Source organism: Buteo buteo, chromosome 12 (assembly GCF_964188355.1).
Source record: "Buteo buteo chromosome 12, bButBut1.hap1.1, whole genome shotgun sequence".
Classification (NCBI taxonomy): domain Eukaryota; kingdom Metazoa; phylum Chordata; class Aves; order Accipitriformes; family Accipitridae; genus Buteo; species Buteo buteo.
The window spans coordinates 9,998,458-10,021,648 of record NC_134182.1 but is presented as its reverse complement, the minus strand read 5'-3'; the positions used below and the strand labels follow the sequence as shown (position 1 = coordinate 10,021,648).

The following is a 23,191-nucleotide window of genomic DNA, read 5'->3' as shown; positions in this document are numbered from 1 at the left end:
TCACCTGCAAAGACTATAAACTAATTAGCCACAACAGTTCAAAACTGGTGTGATTACACTTAGCATTGCACATTCCATTTCTTTTATATATGGAGAATGACGCCCTGACACCTGCAGCTACTGAGATGCCATACAAGGTCCAAATTAGTTTCTTGCTAGAGAACACAAAAGGGTGGAATTGTCATATACTGAATCAGTAGTGGGTCATCTTCATAAAGGACACAGTAATGAATATATGTTTAATCATAAAATAATGAACAGCTATCTTTAAAAAAGCTCAGCTACATCCACAGTGGAACTCTGACATTCCCTGACCTTCTCCAATTTTAACTGTTTAACACTTTATTAATATAATTTTCCTTCCTACTTGCTTAGATCTTAAAGGATATTTCAGGTACTGCATGTCATGATTTAAGAGGTCTTAAGTCAACTTTGAATTTCCCCAAGTGTACTAGTAGGTGTAGATGCACTAGGAATGCAGAATATGTTTTATTTGCCATACCCACACTATAAAATTCATTAAAGAATATACTTGCAGTTTGACTTCTTCCCCAAAACAGCAATAATATCAACTAGTGTTTGAAAAATGTTAGTTTTGTTAACATTGTGTTGAAAGCTTAACTTATAAAGTGCCTTTGTAAAGCCTTGAAATTGCAGGTGATCCTACTAGCTAGGCCTATTATAGAGCTGTAGTATACGTTGCAAAGTAAAATTAGACCTTTTGTTTTGAAACTCTTCTTGTAAAAGTTTTCTACACTGGGCATAACATTGCTTATCATTAAATTTTTTAATAATTGCAAAACAGCCATTGATGAAAATGCTATTAGGAATAAAGGAAAGAGTAGGAAGAAAAAAGGAAAGTCATAAGGATTTCTGATACATAAGCTTCAGCCACTGTTCAGTTCTTTCAATTACTTTGTTGGCAGGCTTCCCACCTCCATACTCAAGGGCTTGATATCTGCATAGGATTTTGGGTTTTCGCTAACACTATTAAATCTTACCCCAAAGTTGACCAATTTATAAACCTCTGAAAAAAACAACCCATAAGAATTCACTTAAGGTTTGTTAATAGTTCAGCAGCCATCTTCTTCACTGACTGTACCTGTACTGAGCATTTTCCATAATCTTTAAGCTTTTGCTGGCTAACTGCACAAGGTATGCAACGTTTCACAGAAGAAAAACATTTGCCACATTGGGATTGCAAAACATCCAAGTACCAATTACTTCTGCCAGAAAGTAATATGATAGTGGAATAGAGCACAGCAAAAGAGCTGCTTTTGCCCTCTCACATGACCCAAGGTAAGTACCTGGATAACTTGGAAAAGGAGGACAAGCATGGCTATGCTCAGATGAGCACTTTCTAGGAACAAACCAAATCAAACAAAAAAAAGCTGAGACTGGAACAGAGGCAGGCTGGAAAGGAAAAGGGTATAAAGGTCTTTAAAAAAATGTTAGCTGGCACACCACACACTAGAAGTTGAACACAGGATTTTCAAGTCTCAGCAATTTTCTTTTATCATAGCAATTAATGACAATTAAAATATATCTAGCAATTAACCCACTATTACCCCCAATTACAGCTACACCTGGTTTTCTTGAATCAAATTATAAAAGTTGAAACTATTCTGAGACTCTGTGCACAGAAGAATACAGTTACTGTGGTGGAATTTATTTCTGTTTGGTTTCGGAAACAATTTTGGAATATATTAAAAGTTCCAAGGTCAGGCACTCTAAAGTTCAGAACTAAATACTCAACTATTTAACTGGCTGGCCAACTGCTCAAAGAAGCTGCTGCTTTAGATCACTTTCTTTTCTAGAATGTCTGTCCCATAGGATGAATATGCTTTGGGAATTAATTAGGGTTTTATAAAGAGTATTTGTCTGCAATAAATGAGATATGGTTCTTAATCTCAGAGACACAAAATGAACAAATGTTGCCCTGGAGAAAAGGATCCTCTTGTCCTCTACTACCCAAACTTCTGAATGATGGCAGACACATCATTTAAACCAAGTATTTCACCAGGCGGCATTAATCAATCTCTGGTTCTCCACCTGACTTAACAGAAACCTGAAGTCAGAAGTGCAGAAAATTTGAACTACAAATGAGGTCAAGATGCTGATGTTCTGAACATATATCCTGGAAGAGGGACACTGCGAAGACAGGAATCAGAATCTAGCTTTTAAAAACAGACAACAAAATCAGCCAGTTCTTCCCTTAATACATTTTCATCCTGTCCTCTTCCAGCTTCATTTCTCTCACCTAGGCTTTTCCTTTGCTTTTATCAGATTTATTTTCTCCTTCCTTCATCCTTTTCAATTTTGTATGTGCATCAGTTCAGCTATAAATTAATTTACAGAGATAAAATAACCTCATCTTATTCATAAGGGGAGTACAAAGATAAAAATTATTCCCTCCCAAAGAAAATGGTAGTAAGTATTATTAGAAAATAAACAATTTTGGTTTTGCAGTAGGATCTCTCATAGCACTTTCTTGGAAAAGTCTTCACAAAACCAAAGCTATAATGGAGATCTAAGAACGTCTGAGATCCAGTGTCAAGTTAATGGTCTTCTGATCATACCCACAAAATAATTAGTCCAAAGTAGAGATTAAAAAAAAAATAATGTTTTGTCCTGACAATATCCTTCTCAATTATTGTTGTTCTTTTTATTTATATTTCAGAACACTATTTCAGGTCTAATGCTCTCTGCTTGAAAAATGACAATCAAACTGAACCAAAGTTCAAAAATCAAACAGGCAAAAATAAGAATTACAGCTCTATAGTAAAGAACCAACACTAAAAAAAAAAAGATAACACCACACCAGTGAAAGAACACTGCTGTTCAGCAATCCCTCCCTTCTTTTCTTCTCCCACAAAAACATATAAGAAAAACAGAAAGTAACTGAGACATTTTCAACAATATTATTCAAAGATTTAAATAATTTAGTTCAGGATTTAAGGACAAAAATATTGATACGAATATATAGGAAAGGTACTTCAAAAATGTATGCAATTATGAAATGTGGTAGGTCATGTTGCATACAAATATAGAGGACAAATGTTTTAAAAACTGCAAGTCAAAAGGAGAAATTCATATAGGGAAGTAAAAGCAAATCCTTTTGATGTGTCTCATATTGAAAAACTTAAAGTATTGAAACACTGAAGTTAAAAGATCAATCTAAACTTTCAGAGAGAACCTAAATTCTTCAAAAAAAGCTATGTGGTAGCACAACTAAAACCAGATACTGAGACTGGGAGGTACAGTTTATGTAGCACAAGTTACTGTTGCACAAGGAAGGTAACACCTCTACTCTAAATCTGAAAAATCACCTCCCTCCTGTAACTTTAAAATAGAAGATAAAAAAACAGAAGAGACAGAAATACACATTAGAGAAAGAGAAAGAGAAAGAGAAAGAGAAAGAGAAAGAGAAAGAGAAAGAGAAAGAGAAAGAGAAAGAGAAAGAGAACAACATTCCTTTAACCTAGATCTGTGGAACGGGCCAGGATTTGTTTTCTTGCACACACTCAAGTAGTCTGTCGCTAACTGCATAAGAAAATAATCTCCATTACCATTAATTTGGAATTGCCAACAGAAAAGCCGGTCTTAATCTCCAGGGAGACTATTTTTTGCCTCATTTTTTGTATATTGTCAGAGACAGTGAGTTCCTAGTCTGTGAGCTGGGCACTAAGATGCTAATACAGGTAAATGTGTTGCACTTAAAGATGGCAATAAACACTAATGCTGAAAAAAAATAATCCTATACTTGCATCCTCAAAGGAAAAGGAAAATTTTGAATCTTCACTGCATTTTAGATTAAAGAAATTTTTTTCAGAGGGGAAAGACTTTAAACAGCATGCATCTTCCAATCTCAGTCTTAGACTGCTGAAAAAATTGTTTGTTTGAAAAGTAGTTTCAAACTACCGAAGAACTATAAGTTCCTTCCATATTAATCTGGAAGAAGAGAAAGAAAAAAGCCACCTCAAAAATAGTTTGAGAAGCAGTACCATGATCACGGAGTCCTGTCTGAAAATTGGAGCAACTGAAGAATTGAAACTCAGTATAAATGATCTTTTGGAGATTCTCAAGTTATAGGTAAGTTTACTGTATTACAGAAACAGCTTTTGACTAAGTCATGGATTCAGGACACCCTCTGATAACATTTCAAAAAACCCAGAAAGCAAGCTATACTTCAACTCATTAAAATAGTAATAGCAACTGAAATATAGTAATTGACCTATGAAATAACTTGTAACGCTTACAGAATTTCAACTGAAGTGGTTTGAGGGGTGGAGAAGGGAAAGATTGTTTCAATACCTTGTCTTCCCTCATCATTGGTAAACAAACCAGCATCACTGCTGCTCAGACTGCTGGATTCACTGTAATAAGAGAAAGAAAGAAACAGATCAAAAGAACAATTGATCTTTCAGTCGTAAAATTTTAAGGAGACAAGGCTGTGCTCAGATTGAACTTAAGCCCAACAGAGATCGGAAAGAAAATAGGATGATTTTTTTTAATCAAACTGCAAATATCCTAGTTCCATTAACTACAAAGCATATTATTTTTGGCACATAAAACCACAGGAATCTAATGGTACCCTGACAGTAAGCCAGATGTGACTGCAACGAGGTGCTGACACAATTGATGCATTTTATTATCTGCTTCCATCAAATGCTCACTGCTCTCTTCTTATGCTGTGCAATTCAGCTTGATCCTGGAACACCACTGCTCAATAAAATAGGAAAAGTCTCAATCAAAAGCAGCCTAAGCCTTCCTTCAGCACATGAAATATAAGAGTCTGAAAATCAAATTACCTTTCTGAACATCATTTGCAAATATTCTGGAAAAGACACTGCTTAAGGTTTCACGACATACTACTTCGGGAGAAAGAAAAAAGTTTATAACAAAGGTAGCCAATTAAATCAAAATAAAGGTCACCCTGAAGAAAATAAGTATGATCAACGATAAGATCAACAGAAAAAGCAAGGTACAGTTTACTTTTCTGTCACTTCCATCTTGGCTTTAAAATTAGAATGTGTGTATACAACATGCACACACTTCTCTCTAAATTGAAAGATATAAGTATTTTGTTCTTTGCTGTATACACTGTTACAAACAATATTCCACATGTCTAAATAGTAAAACAGACTTGTCTTTTAATAACACAGATTACAATTTGGTGAGTTTCACACAAAAGGATTTTTTTTGTAAACAATTTATTTCATTTTTTGTCAGAGTAGCTCTGCAAAGGAAGTAATATTCTCACCATAATTCAAAATTTAATCACATTTTACTCACATGGCAATGTAGAACAATTTGGAAAAAAAATCACTTCAGTTCACCACACAAATTTAAGTACAAGTTACAAATATGATAGCTACTCTCAGTGTTGCATACAAGCTACTTACAATAACTTGAGGTCTGATTACCTTTCTACACTTATTCATATTAAAACATATAGGCAGTCCTATACTTGAATTCAACTGGTTTCAATTATTTTTAGTTACTTCCTAATAATAAATTAGTTTTATTTTTGTTTCTAAATAACTAGTACACCTAGGAAAATTATTTCCTTTTATATGTTCATCTCTCACAAAAATAAGCCTTTTTTTAAAGCTTGTAATATGAATTATATAAACTTAGTCTAATTTGTGTTTAATTATAAGTATATATTTGCTTTTTGTATCTTCCTTTGTGAGGCATCCCAACAGGATTTGAAACACAACATGGTATCAGGAGACAAAGCAGTGATTTTTACTATTTTTTTTTAAATATATATACACACAGCTCTGGGTTTGAAGACTATGTTTTCCTACTCTTTGCTGTATCTTCTGCTTATCCACATTCTTACTGTATAAGCAATATTTATACCATCTTTTATACATAGTATCATCAGAACAGACTTAATCACTTGCACAGTTGCCCAAACCAGAAGAAAGATGACAGGTGTGCAATGAGAATGGAACCATCTTTCACGGAGACCAGAACTTGAACTTCCTAATGTTGCAAATCCTAGTAACTTCCTTCTAGCAAGTGTCCCATCTTCACTTTAATTACAACATAGATGGCTTTACTGTCCTCGCATTTCATTGTGCACAATTTTACATCATACATCTCCAAAAAACCCCATCCCTTTTTCATAGATTCTTCCTGTCTATTTACTGTTTAATTGTACTTTTTAAAATGAAAGTTAGGAAATCCTTTCAGTCCTAGTATTTCAGCCAATTTCCCCACAAAAATTTCCAATTTTGAGAACAATCTTCTTCCTTTTTTCTAAAAGATATTTTAATTGTGCAATAATTCTTACTGAAGGACTAGCCAGTTCATAAAAACATAACCACTTGAAATTTTAAAAACTACACATAATAATGTTTTGGGTTTTCAAAAAAAATCAAACCATAACACTGGCATATCCATGGCAGTCCCAGTGTTCATTCTCCTCAGGCCACAGTCAAATAGGGCAGGGATTACAGCTGAGATAATTGCTACATGGCAGTCACTTCACTGAATAAATTTAAAACGTCTGGAATTAATACATTAATATCTAAGTATATGAAAGCTGTTATGATGGAATTGATTTCAGGTTTTAATATAATTTTGCATTGTATATTGCTAATTCCTTTGCAGTGAGAGTTCTGCTCCCAGCAAGACTTCCAGGAAAAAGAAAAACCACACATTCCTTTTAGACCTATAAAATAGTGTATGCAAGCAAAAACTTGGAACAAACAGCTCTGTTATCCAAAAAGCTTTCACAGCTTTATACATTTGTGGAAACAAAGAAGAAATAATTTTTATTATTAGTTACTAGTAGCAAACTGTCCCATACCTTGGTTTCATATGACACTTGTGACCTTTGTTTACCAACCAAGCCTGTTCGCAAGAACTGACCAGCCACTGTACTTGCTCTGACTGGCAGGCCAGCGGGTGTGCCTCCCCAGGTTCCACTGCTGCTCTTTCAAAAGGGGCAATTGAGATTTCTCCTCTATTTAGTCACTTAAAACACAAACAATTGCCAAAGCTTGCAGGAATTAAATATCATCCAGAACTCCACACGTTGCCAAATTTGGCTGAAAGTGGCCAAGGAGCTAAGCATTGAGGATAAGGGGGAATGAGCAAAGGACAGGCTCTGATTATGCAAATCTAATTTCCCGTGCTCAAAACCAACCTCACAGAAATTCATCTTTGGGATCATTTAGATGCCAACATTTTAAGAGCTTGAAGAATCCTCCTACTACTCCTGAACCCTGCACTTAAAAACCAGTTATTGTTGTGTTTGGTGTTTGAACACACACAGATAAAAGACTGTGAAAGTAGTGTCACTTAGCATTTTTAATCTGCACTTCAAGCATGTATGTTATTTTAAAGTAATTTCATGTATACACTGAAAACTTCTCCTCACCAGTTTTAAATCCAAACAATTTAACTCCCATTAAAAATTATTGGCTTTCATTTTAAAAAACTGAACTTCTAAAATATTAATCATTTTTTAAATTAATAATTATTAAACTGTATGCACACAAATAAACAAAATCAGAGCAGCTTTGTATACTTTTTATTTTTCCTCTTCTAACAAGTATTGCTGAAGCATGAGTCTTGTCCAAGATGCTTTGTTAGCTCTCCATATCTTGTGTAATCTTACAAAACTCATGTTCCCTTTTAAAATCTCAGCTTTTACTCTTAGAACATACTCTTAGGAACAGAGTTTGCTAGTTGTTTCCAATTCTTCTGGCTAAACAATCTCAAACAGTAGAGGCACTATTGCATTTCAGTAAGGTTAGTTTAAAATGAGTTAAAATTATTCACATACAAAATATTCAGATACAGTATGCACCCAATAGGCTTAGATATGGTGGATTTCTAATCACACCATGGAATGCAAATTTTCTAATTGAGTGGTTTCCAAACCTTTTGCTACAGATGACCATTACAAGAAATTCAGAATGACAGACCATCACTCAGCCATGTGCATGAGCAGAAAACACTATGAAAATGAGAATGGTTTTAAAGGCCATTTACTGGGGCCAGTGACAAACATTTGAAGTACGATTTGAAAAACAACTGCATTTGCTGTAACAAAACACTAAGCATTTTGAAGAGGAAGATGAATTTTTAAATCAGTAACATTTCTTTTGTGAAAAAAATAAAAAGATATTCAGACTGACCTGCGAGTAGCAGTTTTGGGAGTCTACGAGAGGATTTTCATACTGATCACTCTTCTCTCCACCCAAAAATTAGCTACTGAATTTGAGTTGGAGAACTGCTACCCTTCTAGCATAACAGAAAATCTTTTATAAATAAAAAAGTGACAAGACTATGCACATACGATAAACTATGTAATCGTTCCTAGCTCCAAGAAAATTTTTAACCATCTGTCTTTAGGTACCAAACTTGGGGGAACAGATTCCCAGTATCATCAAAGAAGGAAGTTTTCTAAAGGCTTCCTGACAACACACACTCCCATCTTGCGTGTCTGAAGTGAGATGTCTGAAGTTACACTGGCTGCCCTGAAGGACTGTGTCTGCTCTAGTAATTAAGACATTAGGAACAATCTTTTAAGACCCAGGATTCATTCAGCTCTTTCAGCTGCTTATTGTTCACAGGTGAGGGACAAAACCAGTATGTCATAAAAAGACTTTAAGGAACTTTTCTGACAATAACTGGAGTTAGTCACTCGCCTACTGTTATTACAGTAAACAATCTGTTCTGGTCAAAACCCCTGGGTACTCTCTGCATCTCAGTTCTACCTCTCCACTAAGGAAAAGGCTTGACAGTTTATAGATAAAATGCCTACAAGAAAACAGGGACACTAGCGCTGTCAAGCAACTGACCAAAATTATATGTTTTAATATGAGTCTTTCTTGTTGACAGTTCTGCATTCAGAACCAGGCAAATGGAATAAACATAATCAAGCTTACCAGGCACTGCAGGTAACATCCCTTGTGTATGGTGGAAAAATGACTTACACCTTACTGTGTTGTCAAAGTAGTACTTTGGAAACAATTACCTTCCATACAATTGTAGTATGACTGCTGTCTGGAATGGATGGATGAGGTGTACTGCCAAAGGGTCATCATTCCCCCATTTTTCTAATGGTAAGCTCAGGTGTTTCTGAACTGTAAATTGGTTTTTGCATTTCGTAAATGATGTATATCCTTGGCAACCTGCAGACTTTTTATGCCCATGACACATAAGAACATACTGTCTAAATGGTGACTCTAAACACTGACAACCTTTCTGATGAATAGAGATAACAATCAAAGCACCAATGTCTAGAAATTGGAAAAACACTTAATTTTTGTCTGAGAACTGTCACCAGTTGAAACACCCAGAAAAAACATATTAATCATTTGTATATTCTGTCATTCTTAATCTTGAAACAATTAGAATATATTATTTCAAGAAACTGTTTTCTTGGTTATTCCTCTGCTACATGACTCTCTATTTTATGTTGAATTCCTTAACCCGAGCAACTCATGTATATTACAAATAGTAGACTTAAAAAAATATTTAAGAGTAGCTTACTAAAACAGGTACTATTGATGCTAGCATTTTAACTCTGGAATTAAAGAAAAATCCAAAGATTCCCAATACAAGCAACAGTAATAAAAGCAAATAAATATTATCCAATGTTTCTGTAAAGAGGAAGAGAAAGAATAACCTGTCACTCATGTTCTCATCTGAGCCTTTTTGCTCCTCGTACTCCATTTTGTCCTTATTTGCTTGGTTCACTTCTTCATTTTCTATAACTACCCCTTCATCCAAGACTTCTGGTCCTTGTCGAACTGCAGCTACTTTTCTTTTTTTCACTTTGCTCTTGGAAAACTCTTGGTGTTGGTATGATTTATTGTTATTGTCCATTTCTTGATCTCTGCTGTTATCCTGCTGTTGAGTTATTGTCAGTGCATTAGAGACTTCTGATGGCAGATCTATTGCCATCCGTTTTACCTTTCTTCTCCTGCGCAAAGTTCTGTTTCCCAAACTGTCAACAGCCAAATCTGGTTCATGCCACAGAGGCCTTTTGCCTCTAATATTATTTAAGTTTGAGGAAGGTCTACGTTTAGCAACCAACAACTGGTCATCAGAGTCACTGTGGTCTTTCTTATTAGCATGATTCTCCCTGTAGTCTTTGTTTGATTCTTCTAAACTGGAATCAGAACCTTCACTTAAGCAGTGACCAGTCTCCCAAGGATGATGTGTGGTAAATGAACGTCTTTTTCGTCCCCTCCTTTTCCTTGCCTGTCGCTTTAAAAGACAAGACACACTTCGAGAATGATCTCCAGTATCAGCAAAACCTCCTCTGGCTTGCTCTGAACTTTCTTCCAGTGCTGAAACGAGATCGTGAACCAGCTCCTCCATAGTCCTACTGAAATGCCTATATATTTCAAAGCAAAAAAAATAAAACACACAAGAAAACAACAAATTAATCTGAAGTGTTAAAAGACAAAACCTTGCCAATCAGTCCTATACAATTTGCAACACATCAGCATACATTCCTTTTAAAAGGTATCTTCCCAAATTTCTGTCTTGGAAAGAGATGGGGAGGGGGGTGGGGTGTCCCCATTTGGTTTTGACCTCACTATTATTGTTTGGTTTTAATTAATTTCATCACATTTTTACATTTTTTTCAGGGATTCTGCATGCTGAGAGCATCAGCAAAGCCCATTCACTAACTGCAGGTAGGGAGCACATTTTAAATTTATGAATGGGAAATAGAATACATAATAGTCCTCCTTGATAGTATATTAGGGAGTTCTGTTTAAGAGTTGTCATTATGATAAAATATTTTTAAGGATAATTATCTCTTGATGCTGCCTAAATGCCAAAATGAAGACAGTAATTCTTTGATAAAATATGACTTTTTTTTAATAGTGACTAATTCTGTCTTTCCAAATGGCTGATATCTGTTTGATATTTTTAAAATATTGATTCAGTGGAGTGATATTAAGTTGAGACAATACTCTGCTACAGGTAATTCTAGAGTATTAAATGCAGAGTTTTCCACCACATGTAGACACTCACATCCATAGAATTACACACTTGTATAAGGAAAAATGTCCCTAAACACACACAGTGTCTGACTAAGGCCTTATCCTTTTAAATGTTTTGCTCCTTCCTCCTCAAATTTCACTAGCATTTAACATGTCTTTAACTCAGTATGCTTCAGTAAGTTCACCCATGCATTATATGAACATAATTATGAAAAGAAGAGAAAATGTTAAAATGACTGCTGCTGAATTCTAATCCTTCTCTGAAGGCTGTGAACCTTCTCTGTAAACACAGCAATCAGATTGCCACATCAAAGCATCAGAAGACCCCTTTCGTTGAGGTAAAACAGAGAATAATGTTCATGCTCTTTACTGCATTATAACAGAGACGTGGAAAAAACCTGGACACAACACACAGGTTCCCTCTCTCACTTACCACAAACTCCAATGTTAAAGGCACTTAACAGTGATGGCTGAATAGACAGTCATGACCATAAAGTACACAAACTTCAAATATTAATGGAGGAGCTGAAGAGCATGTTTAAGAAGAAATCCAAGCTGGTAATGAAATATCTTACCTAAAGAAGTGATATATTCTCCTCTTAAACCATTTTCAGAAACACTTATTTTAAACATTTCAATTGAAAGATCACCAAAAGCACAGAGAGTGGTAGAAACACAAGCTCATTTTGAATTCCTGAAACTGTGTCACTTGCATTTATTTCTCATACCTCTTTTACTGTCCTGCTGTAATCTCTAGTCCTATTACTCCCTCTTAACCTAACATTTTCTTTGGCTCTTAGTACAGCAGAATCATCATACTATCTTGTAAGGGGTGAGACAGCTCTGGAAGAATGCTACACTTTCTCCTTAATCCATTTGGTTCACAAGAATCAAAACCTCCATAATCACAAAAAATTACTTCTCAGGAGCAAGAAAAGCAACATAGTAGGAGAAGCATTCCAAATGAAGCAATGATTTTCTGAAAATTCAGAGAAAGAGAAAAGTGGAAGTCAATTAACCTAGAAATTGCTTTGAGACGTGCAGCATCAAAATGATTTAAAACTAATTCTTCCTTCGAGTTTTCAAAGTTTCAATTACTGTGGAGGGTTTTAGCAGGGTATGGGGGTTTTGTTGGGCTTTTGCTTGGGGTTTTTGCTTGTGTAGTAGGAATTCCAACAATCAGTAGAGGCAAGTCCAGGTATATCTGTACAGGGCTTCTATGCATGATGCCTAAATAGATATATTAACCCATGTTTAATGGGTTATAGCAGTTATAGCAGTAGCTATAACTGCACAATGGGGAAGGCACTAGCCCCTTTAGCCTTATTATTAGACACCCATGAAGACAGCTATTCTTGCAGGTGCGCATATCAGAAATGAGATGCCCTTGAGATTTAAAGGGCTTTCTAATACTTCTGCACTAAAATAACAGGAACCATAAGAGTCAAACAGGCAAACTCCAGTACCTTTATCTGGTTTGAGACATCAACTCCCCCAACTGCCTACCCAGCCCTTCTGCCACAGGCATTTGCATTTATAGCAAACTGATAGAAGTAGAGGCATACCAAAAACTGAACTAGTAGGCTTAAACCTACATTTAGCTCTCAAAACAAACAGGTTTCTGCTAACTTGCCAGAATATGAACTAGCATATATAATCTTCTGCAGCCCATTCTGCTAGTGTCCCTGCAGTACAAAGTAAAAGGGAAAGGGAAGACAGGGACACTAATGTCTTACACCACAGTTTATGATTAATTAGTTCAATTCAGTATCCCTAATCCATATGGATAACTATATCACTAAAATCAATGTAGCTCCTAGAGTGGACATGCCAATTTACTCCAGATAATGGCTAAGCATGGTGGTAAAGTTGCCTTAGTTTTATGAAATACTTCAAGATTAAACACAATAAATCCAGCTTGGATTTATATATCTGATCTAAACTTGCCTTGAATTCCTCCCAAAATACAGTCAATACAGAAGGTGCCAGATCAAAAGATGAAACTCAAGAAGAGTGAACACCCATAAGTATTTTTGAAGTAAAGGGATAATATGATTCTTAAAAGGCCCTGAGCAGTAAAGGCACTTAATTTCCATCTGACTACAACTTTGAATCCTATGCACTCCTGCAATTAATCTTTTCTATTGAATATCAAGTCTCTTCATTGCAACTCCTGAACTAAGATCTGTACAGGGCAGTGACCTTGTTTACCCTAAAAATTACAGCCGTAGTCTCATGTATAATAACTGTATCCTAACTGCATTACCTCTTAGATCAGACAAATTAATATTATAATTACTTCAACATGTTTCCTTAAGATGATTATGAGAATTACTTGATCAATTTGGAACAGTGGAAGCTCCTTTGTAACAGATTGAGAATACAATACACATACTACTTCATGTTTTTATTCACATTGTACTTTCAACATGCCGGTGGTCCACATTAAAACTCCTTCTCCTGGAAGTCAAGGAAATCTCTTTTGATTAATTTTATTGGAGCTCTCATTTCTCTTGCTACAATGAAGAAAAAAAAATGGCAACAGCAACCAGATAGAACAGTTTATCTGAAACCTGTCTCCAAAATTCAGGAGCATATTTGCGTTACAGCATTATTTATCAGACAAACTCAGTTTTGCAACTTTCCCCACTGTTCACAACCAGCTCTCAAGTTAGTATTCCAAACCTATGAAGTAATTGTAATCATCACTGCAGATGTTACTGTAACAAAAATATTTGCATTTGAAATAGGTTGAAAAATAACTACAGGAAGTATTAAAGACATTACCAGTGAGTATGAACTGCATTCAGTAAGATGAGAAATTTCAAAGGTTGTAATAAGGAACTCAGAACAACATATTGAGGTACATAAAATATTAAGTTGAGCCATAGTTTAGCATGACTCACATAAGGCTATAAAAATGCTGTTACAGCAACAGCCCACAGCTAGCAATAAACTGTAATGTCTTCACTAGGAGAAGATTCTACTTTAAGAAAATCTAGTTTGCCTACACTGACCTTTACATTTATCTGAAGCAGTTTTAATGTAGTTCACCAAAGGCTGACCTATTTCCTCTCTAACCCCTACCAGAACAGACCATAAAAGTACTGTTGCAGGAAACAGTGTAACTGCTTTCACCTACTCCAAAACAGTTCACACAGCTTGTGTTCAGCATTAATATCTGCATTAAAACTCCTAACGGAAATAATGGGCGCTTGCTTTTTCAGTGAAAATCAGGTATCATTTTTGTTCACTTTCCACCAAAAGCACATAACAATGTAAAGTACTGCTCACAAAATATTTAACAAACACACACCGAGAGGAAAGCTAATTTAGTTGCACAACTTGTAAGGAGAGGCAGGTTTTTTTGCTAAACCAACAGCTGCATTTACATTTACTTTCTAGTTCCATACCTTTTCCTGTGAAATAGATATGGGCTTTGTGGCAGCTAAAGTTATGCTACATCTGTGTCTCAACAATTTTGAAAAGAATCATGACTTCTGCTGCCTTCACAACCCACCTTGATCACAAGCTAAGGGCACATGAAAAATCAAGTAGTTTCTTTAATATCAGGATTACAAAACCTTACTTTCTGTAATCTTTTCCCATACAGATTCTCTGATGTCTCATAACACAGCTGTACTCACAATGTATCTTTATCTTCGGACAGACTAATCTGAATCCCATTTTTCCACCCCAGAAGTTATTTTCACAAAGCCTTAGAAACATTAGCTTTAAGACCTCTGCTTTATTGGTGAATGTGACTGAAATTTGGATTGAACAGGTGCAAGTATTTGAGAGGGAACAGCAGATGATAAATCTCACCACCTTGCCTGAAGAACTTACAGATTCAAAAAAAGACAGCTATCACAGTTCTTGGGATGCACAAAAGCAAAAGCAAAACAGAGCAACACAACTTAGTTAAAAGTATTAAAAAGCTAGCAAGAGACTAGATGAGGAAATAACTGATAAACCTACGTTACATAGAAGTTTATTGTATACATCAGAAACAGAAGTTGTGTCTAGATTATCTAAACTTGCCTGTCATCAAATGGCCATCACTAAGAGGAGGACACAAAGCATCCAGTTCCACATCCACACTGAGCTAGGTATTGTCTGCTGGACAACCAGGTATGGAAGGCTACACAATGACCAAAATGCATTCTAGCCTGTACCAACCATCATTGGGGGGCATAACGGCTAGCTACCAGGCTATTGAGAATCCCCATACTCTTCCCCTTCTGAGGATCCTGCCCAGTGCTTCCTGTAAAGACTAAGAGCCAATGCACTAGCAACACATTCAGAGTAAATCTGACATGCAGACCAAAGAAACTTAATACAAATGTAGTTTTCATATTATAAAATTTAAAAATATGACAGTGTCAGAACAGAAACTTACAGAAACTAAATGTTAAGAAAACATAATTATTTTGAGTTTCATATAAGATAGAGCAAACAGTTACAAGAATTGAGGATGCTTGAGATAAGTCAGGATACTATTGTGGAGCACGTCTATATCTGAAAAGGGAAAAATAAACCCCAAATCTTAGGCCATTTCTCATCTTCATGGAATGCCAACTCTCCTTTTTTGTAGTCAGTTATGTCTGTATATAAATTAGTTTCACAAAAATAATGAAAGTACAGGAGGAGTTTAAAAAAGGTTATGAAAGTCATTGTTCTACAATTAAAGACAATTACTACACTTGCTGAAAAATTCTATAAATTTTTTTATATCAAATATACAACTCCCATACATTTAGTTGTATACAATTACTAGCAACATTTTATTCCTCTGATCACACACTACACAGCAATGCTTGGTACCAACTCTGTATTTGAGAAACTTCTTTAGACAAGTTTTGGAATTTCCTTGCACTTGTCCTATACAATATAAAGTTACTAGCATTTGAGGAATGATGGAATTTTATTAACTAGTTATGTCGCTGATCCCCCTAAAAATTTGGGCCACACAAACTTGCAATAAGTACATCTGACTTTTCTACAACTGCTGCTTATCTAAGAAAGCACAACAATAAATAGTATCAAGTCTACTCATACTTAACAGTGAAAAAGTGTTCAGTACGGAGCAATGGTATACAGTCAGAAAGATACTGACATGAACTGCATTTAATAAGGCTCCAACACAAATGAATTGGTTAGCCAGAAATAAGATTTAGAGCAATTTATCATGAGGTAGCAATTCTTGCAATCCCATTGCTGCCATTTACTGATATGCTTTGCCCTTTTCAGAAGTATGACTTCATTAATTAATTGCCAAGGTGGAGAATCACATAACAGTCAAATGATGGTAATACACTATAGCACCAAAGTCATTATCAAAAGAATCAGAGTGCCCAGTAAATACTCAAAATGCAAACTATTCCTAAATTGTCACATGTATTCACAACATAAATGAAAAACGTTCAGCTTCACAGGAGCTTTACCACCCAAAGTGAATACTCATACTCTGTGGCTATTCTCAATCTACTCACTTCTTTTGGGTCTTAATGTTTTTAGAAAGCACAAGTTCTTGATTTGCTACATCAAGTATTAGTAATTGAAAAAAATATTTTCCTGCATCTCACTCAAATAGGTTTCCTTTAACGGAAAGCTTCTGAAATAACTTATGTATAAGGATAAGAAAAGAGAGTGGCTCTGAGGAGTAGTCAGATTTTTAACACATCTTCCTTCAGAACTACTAAACTAACAGTCCTATAGATAAGATTTCAAAAATTCTCTCTGTACTGAATTCCCCTGGGCAATATATTTGCACAAGCAAAATCATTACTATCTGATGACAATTAGAGAAGAACATGCCAAATTCCCACACCTTGTGTTGCTGAACACTATTGTTAAAGCCTCTGGAACTAAATTACTTTATGTGAACACAAACCAGTAAAATTTAAAGACAAATGACAGGTTAAGTATATAATGAAAACTTTCTCAGAGTTCCGACACAAGTTCAGTATGTCTTAGGCAATGTTTCTACGGTATGCAGCATTAGTACCGAAATAAAAATACTCTGACATTAGAGCATACCTCATTCTATGAAGTGTTCTGAATTACACCAATAGAAGTAAAGTTACATTTACACCAAGCAAATTCAGATGCCTAGCAATACTGGCAAACTTCTTCTAGCAAATACGTATATCATCTGGGCAAATAAAATCCCTCTTTGAAAGCTTTCGCATTTAGAAAAATGTAAAGATGACAAGAAAATACCCACAGGAAAAAAAGTGGTGGTATCATCAGAAGTGGAGGAGGAATGAAGTTTCCTATGTAAGAGAACCAAGTGCTGAGAGCCTTTCTCTTCGTCTTCTTCCCCATCCCCAGGAATGAAACAAAGAAAAACATGAAGGAAAATCTATTTCAGATCTGGAAACTCTACCCCCAGGAGTCTGTATACATAACAATCTCTAAAAAAGCCTCAAGGGCTCAAATTATCCACATTCAAGAAAAAAAAACATAAACAAAACCACACCACACTCCACTTCTGTTAAGAAAAGTGAAATTAACTAGAAGTTATACACATCAGTTGACACCTAACATAACACAAGATATCTAACATTTCACACAGGAAATGAAAGGCTTCCCAGCTGGTTGTTTGGGACACCTCACCTCCATCAAGCCTCTGCATTACCAGTCTTTATACCTCCACGGCCTATTAACAAAATTCAGTTTTCCCTTTTTCTATTCTGTTACTCAGTTTCCCCTCTTCACAGTTCTACAATAAAAACAATATGGCCTTTGGGGTCACTGTGCTAGTATATGGAATTACATAAAACAGTGAATCTGTGAATTCTACTGCAGCAGAGCTTGCCATACTTTCCTTGCTCATTGCCTGCAGCCGCACTTGTTGATTCTTGGTTTGCAACAAAATAGCTTCAGAGCAGCAACCACAACCCACCGATTGTTTCTGCAGCATACACTGCAAAGGGTTTAGGCCTTAAGAGGGTCTACCACCATCAGAAAAACCCAAACACACACAAACAAATGAGTAAACTTGGGACAAAAGTTTTGATTTATCGTTTGCCTGCTGTCCTTTTTTTAGCAACGAGGGGAAGTTTCTTCCTCCAGCCCACTGCTCGCTGACAAACACGGCGACCCGTCCAGACGTGCCAGCGGCACCTGCCAGGCCTCCAGCCCCCCCTCCCCCGGAGGCCTAGGGCTGAGAGGGAAGCACCAACGTCTCTCCCCCAGCGTAACCGGCAGCAGCGGGCCGGGGGGGCGCAGGCCGGGAAAGGCCTGACAGCCCGCCGGGCAGCCGGGGCGGGGGCACCACTTGCCCCCACGTTTCCAAGCCCCACGCAGAGCGCGGAGATGGTGTTTCCGATCCCCAAATACCGGCACCGCCCCCGCGGCCCCACGAAACGGCAGGGGGAGGCGGAGGCGACCCTCCCCCGGGCCGGTGGCGGCCCCGCCGAGCAGCCCCGGCGCCCCTCGGTCCCCCGGGCCTGGGCTTACCAGCTCTTTCTCGCCGCCTGAGCTCGGGTCGGGGTAGGTTCAGCGACCCGGAACATGAACCCGGCGCCTCCCCCGGCCGCTCCCCGGGGAGGCTGGCGCCACTTCGCAGAGACTGGGCCGAGGGTGGACGGGGCGGGGGCTGGCGGCGAAGCCGGGGGCTGGCGGGCGAGGGCCGGGAGGGGAGGATGCGGGCGGCCAGCGCTGCTCCTTAGTCCCCCATGATGAGAGCCCGGAAGCAGCTGCGGCACCGGGAGGAAGCCGGGCGCGACCATCTCGCCTCTTCCCCTCCCGCTCCGGACCGCTGCCCAGAGGCGCCGCGTCCCCGCCAGCCTCCCTGCCTTGGCCCCGCTTCCGTCCCGGTCCAGCTCTGTGGGGCTCCCGTTGCCGCCGGTGCCCTGCCGTTCCCCGCCGGCAGGGCTGCGTTGGGGAGCGCCACCCCCGCGCCCGCGCGGAGTGGTACGGTCCCGTTGCCATGGTGGCGGCGTCGGGAGGGCGGGAAGGAGGGAGGGAGCATGGCCGCCCTGGCCCGGCTTCAGGCGAGGCTATCGGGGCTGCGGGAGGAGTATTTCCGTAGGAACAGGTAACCGGGTCGTGCCGGTGGTGGGACGGGATGCACCCCCTCATGCTGGGCTGGGGCTGGGGCTGAGGCTGAGGCTGGCGGGGCGGGCAACCCCCGGTCTCCCCCGGCAACGAGACGGCGGTACTCCCGCTGAAAACGGTTTGGCTTTAAAACCCCTGCCGAGAGCACCCACTCCCTTGCCCCCCAAAACTGCCAGAGTGATCTGAGGAGACCTAATGGCAGCAGCACGGTTTCTTCAAAGGGGTCCGGTTATGCACTGAAAACAGCGTCCCGCTCTTCCTCCTTCCCCTGATGATTTTGAGGGAAAAGGAGCCTCTGGAAACTCCCCAGAGGCGCTGAGCCTCGCGAGTTCAGCCCCTGTCCCGCCGCGGGAGCCGGCCTCCCCTCATCCCGCCTCAGGGGCCGGCCTCCCCTCATCCCTCCGCGGGAGCCGGCCTCCCCTCATCCCGCCTCAGGGGCCGGCGGCTCAGCTCTTCCCAGGGACTTGCTCATGCCGAGCCCCGGGGAGTGCCACGGCAGCCGTCAGCCCTTGCTCACCTGTCTCGGATCTGTAACTGTTATGGGACGTTTAGTTTATCCTGTTGAAAGGCACCACTTTTTTTTTTTTTTTTTATCCTAGTTAATTCACAGAGCCCCCCCCCCAGCTTCTGAGCGAGTTGATGTTTATTATCCATGCTGTTTAAAATTGAGCTTCGTTTCTAATTAGATTATGCGGCTTGAGTTTCTAGTGCCTGGGACACATTTTGTCTTTTTCTACTAAGTTAAGGAGATGTTTCTTTTGCTAAAGATCCAAAATGTCCCGCACAGAGAGCAGCGGGCTGATCGATCAGATCACCTGTTACCCTTCTCTTCACAGAGTGGGATGGTTCATCCTGCTGAGTTTTCTGACTGCTGAGACGGTGGTGGCCAACTTTTCCCAGACCAGATTTTAGGAAATAAAAAGCTATAAGACCTATTTTAATATCGCATAGATTTGTCCTGTAAACCCTTTTATTCAACTGCATTGTTGCTGCTGCTGTACGTGTAATGCTAATACTCAAACAGAAAAAAAACCCACCCATATTTAGCATAGTTGTAGGGGGTGCTTTTTCTTTACTAATCAATGAATCATTTGTCCTAGAATCCAATTACGACATCATTAGCATTAATAACAAAGATCCTGAACATCGCTAAAAGTTACACTGAGTTCAAGTCCCGCCTGCACATAAAGTGCTGTGTTTTCCTGTTCTTTCCCTGAACTTTAGCTCATACTCTTGTGGCTGTACACACAGCAGTTCACTAAACAAGCATCAGTTACAGGACACTATGCTTGTATTTCACATATTTCAGGTTAGAAAGAGCAGGCTGAGCCAGACATGGAAATCCATTGGAGGGCAGCATGCTTGATGTTTGGGGATTTGCTTTTTGGCAAAGCTTTTCAAAAATGATTTTTTTCCCCTTCTAAGAATAGGCTATAATACATCACCTTCTTGAAATTCAGATTTTCAGCTGAGAATTTAAATGAGAGGCTTCAAACAGTCCAGCTCAGCAACTGAACGGCTGATCAGCAATCTGATCTTTGCTCTTTAGGGTGAAAATCTTGGACCACTTCAACACAGCTGTCACTAAAATCCTGAAACAAATCAGAACATCTTATTTAGAGATTTTAGTATATCCTTATTTAACTTTTAAACTTAATAAATAAATTTTGGGCATTAATGTGTGTCAAATTTGCAGTGGTCTTTGAAGTGGTTTTGAAGCATTTGTATTTTGAAGTCAGACAACAGCTTTAATTTCCCTTTCAGAACTATGCTTTATCTACATAATGTAATAGATCTGTTAAAATTGCCAAATCTGGGATGCTGTGAGCACATGAGTCTGTAATCTGTGCAGGCAGTCATCATTCACAAATAGTTGGAAGGCATTCAGACAAAAATACATGATACTGTGAAAAAAAGCTGTTACTTACTCTATAAAGTCAGTATTCTGCAGTGAAATATCAGATTCCCCAAAAGATCTGAGTTGATCTGAAGCATCAGAAGGTGCAGAAGAATATAGGTTACCAAGTATTTACCTTTTTTTGTATGAGTTGCCTGGTTTGCAAATACCTCCAAGGGTAAGACCTGAAGGATTTAGTTCCCTGTCAAACAAATTTTAATACAAAAGAAAAGTTTTTCTTTATTCACCTATCTATGAAGACCTAAAACCAGAATTCTGTAGAACATCTAGAACACACACAGACCCTCCAGAGTAGCTTGACTTAAAGCAACCCTGTCAAAAACCAAGTACTCTTGCTAGCTGCAGGAGGAACATAGTAATTGAAGTGCCTTAAAGTAAATCTGCAAATTAGGAAAATTTCTTTATCTTTCAAAATGCATTTGCTATTTTAGGACTATATACCTGTTCCATTAAAAATTAAGGCAGGTTGATGACTGTAATATCTTGCCTGTTGGTTGTGGTTAGACAGGTTTACCTGATCTTAATAATGTTCTTCTGATCTTAATAACGTTCCTGTCACACTTTATGCAGAACTCTGTTTATGCCAGAGGTATGATGTCTCCTAAACTGACTTTTTAGGGAAAGCACCTTTCTAGGGAAGGATTTGCCCAACGATGGCACAATGCAAAAACACCATAAGCCTGCACCTTGAGAAAGACCCTGTCAGCATAAGCATTAGAATACACAGGATCTGTTAGTGCATTCTCTTATTTTAAGTGTTAAACAATTTTATCACTTACTCATTCAAGAACCTGCTTTTATTTACTGTGACATCTGTGTTGTCAGATGCTGACCTTAAGTATGTCTTTTTAACATTCTGTAAAGTCTTTGAGAAGTATCTGTGACTGTAAAAGCTTAATTCAAACAGTATGACAACCATACAATTGGATCAGAAGTGCAGATACCAGCGTGAGAAACTTATACCTGAAACCACTTCTTCTGCTGGCAAGGCCAGTTGAAAGTGTTTCTGGAACTAACAAGTCTGTTGTTGCTCTGCTTCAATAAACTTTACAAAGACTTCTAAACTGACTTGGCCAGACAAGAGAGAATGCCAGCTAAAAAACCTAACAGGGAGTAATAGAGGAGAAGGCTTCTGCTCTTCCGGAAGCAGATCGTTGCCATTGCCAAGTGGGTGGGACTGGTTTTGGAGCTGTCACCTCTGACAGGGCCAGTCCCACATCCCCTTCATTTCAAGGCTGTAATTGGGGCTACCTGTCCAGGGCCAAATCATTCATACCCTTTTAATCAAAATCATTTACCTCTAGGTAAAACTATTCTGGAAGTATTGTTCTGAAGTTTAGGAAGCTGCACAAAAAAGGAACAAGGAAGCGCTCTAGCATAAATGCCAGCTTTGGTATTGACTTATTTTGTGGTTTTAGGTAAAAAAAGTTTGTTTTCCACAGTTTCCAGGTACTGGACAGGTCTGATGCTTGTCAGATAAGGATGAAAATTTGTGCCCACTTAATGTGATTTGAGAGCACATGCTGCACCAGATGATATAAAATGAATGGAGCTAATGCTTCTTGATCTCTGGTAGTAAATATGTGTTTAGTTTTTAAAGAAATGTAATGAAGAAAATCCTAACTTATCAGATAAAAATTAATCTTGTTGGTGCTTACCGAGGCAATTAATGTTGACAGAACACTTTGTCATCAGAGCTAACTAATATCAACTAGTTAAGAAAACACTGTTAAGTAACCTAATTGTTCTTTTATGGCAGGTGTAACAAATTAAATTATTTGGTAAATATATTCCTAATAAAAATGGGATAGCAAAAAATCCATGAAAATTAAAATATAATTTTAAGTTCAAAGACTTGACGGTTATTGACATTTTGAAGCAAACAAACAAACAAGTAAATAAAAGCCAGAGGTGATCTCATAGCTGGGTTCTACCCCTCAGCATTGAAACTCATCATAGTAATGATTTCTTCCTGAACTCTCTGAAAAGTCTCTTCTAGATTAATACATTTCTTTAATCTCTTTTAGATTCATGGTTTTCCTTACATGACTTCCAGCTTTGTCACAAACACTATTCTCTTAATAGACAGAGTCACAGAAAGATGGCAAGCACAGACTATCTTTTGGAATTATTTTCTGAATTTCTGGTGAGGTCCTTTTACTTGTGCTTCTTTCCCACTTGTGCACATGCCTTTTGCTTGTACTATGTCATTTGACACAAAGCT

At 38.2% G+C, this 23,191-nt stretch overlaps 2 protein-coding genes across 2 annotated transcripts in view; one reads left to right on the top strand and one right to left on the bottom strand.

Annotated features, from left to right (window-relative positions):
- The window catches only part of GPATCH2 (G-patch domain containing 2), a 130,094-nt gene extending 111,432 nt beyond the window's left edge, over nucleotides 1-18,662 (bottom strand). The window contains exons 1-3 of the mRNA XM_075042624.1: nucleotides 18,450-18,662; nucleotides 9,656-10,369; nucleotides 4,315-4,376 (exon numbers count right to left, since the gene is read on the bottom strand). Of these exons, the coding sequence (XP_074898725.1) occupies nucleotides 4,315-4,376; nucleotides 9,656-10,369; nucleotides 18,450-18,505 (832 nt within the window). The 5' untranslated portion in view covers nucleotides 18,506-18,662. The remainder of the gene's footprint in view (nucleotides 1-4,314; nucleotides 4,377-9,655; nucleotides 10,370-18,449) is intronic.
- A 293-nt stretch (nucleotides 18,663-18,955) lies between these two features.
- SPATA17 (spermatogenesis associated 17) overlaps nucleotides 18,956-23,191 on the top strand; it is a 99,701-nt gene continuing 95,465 nt past the window's right edge. Inside the window, exon 1 of the mRNA XM_075042024.1 lies at nucleotides 18,956-19,029. Coding sequence (XP_074898125.1) covers nucleotides 18,962-19,029 — 68 coding nt within the window. The 5' untranslated portion in view covers nucleotides 18,956-18,961. The remainder of the gene's footprint in view (nucleotides 19,030-23,191) is intronic.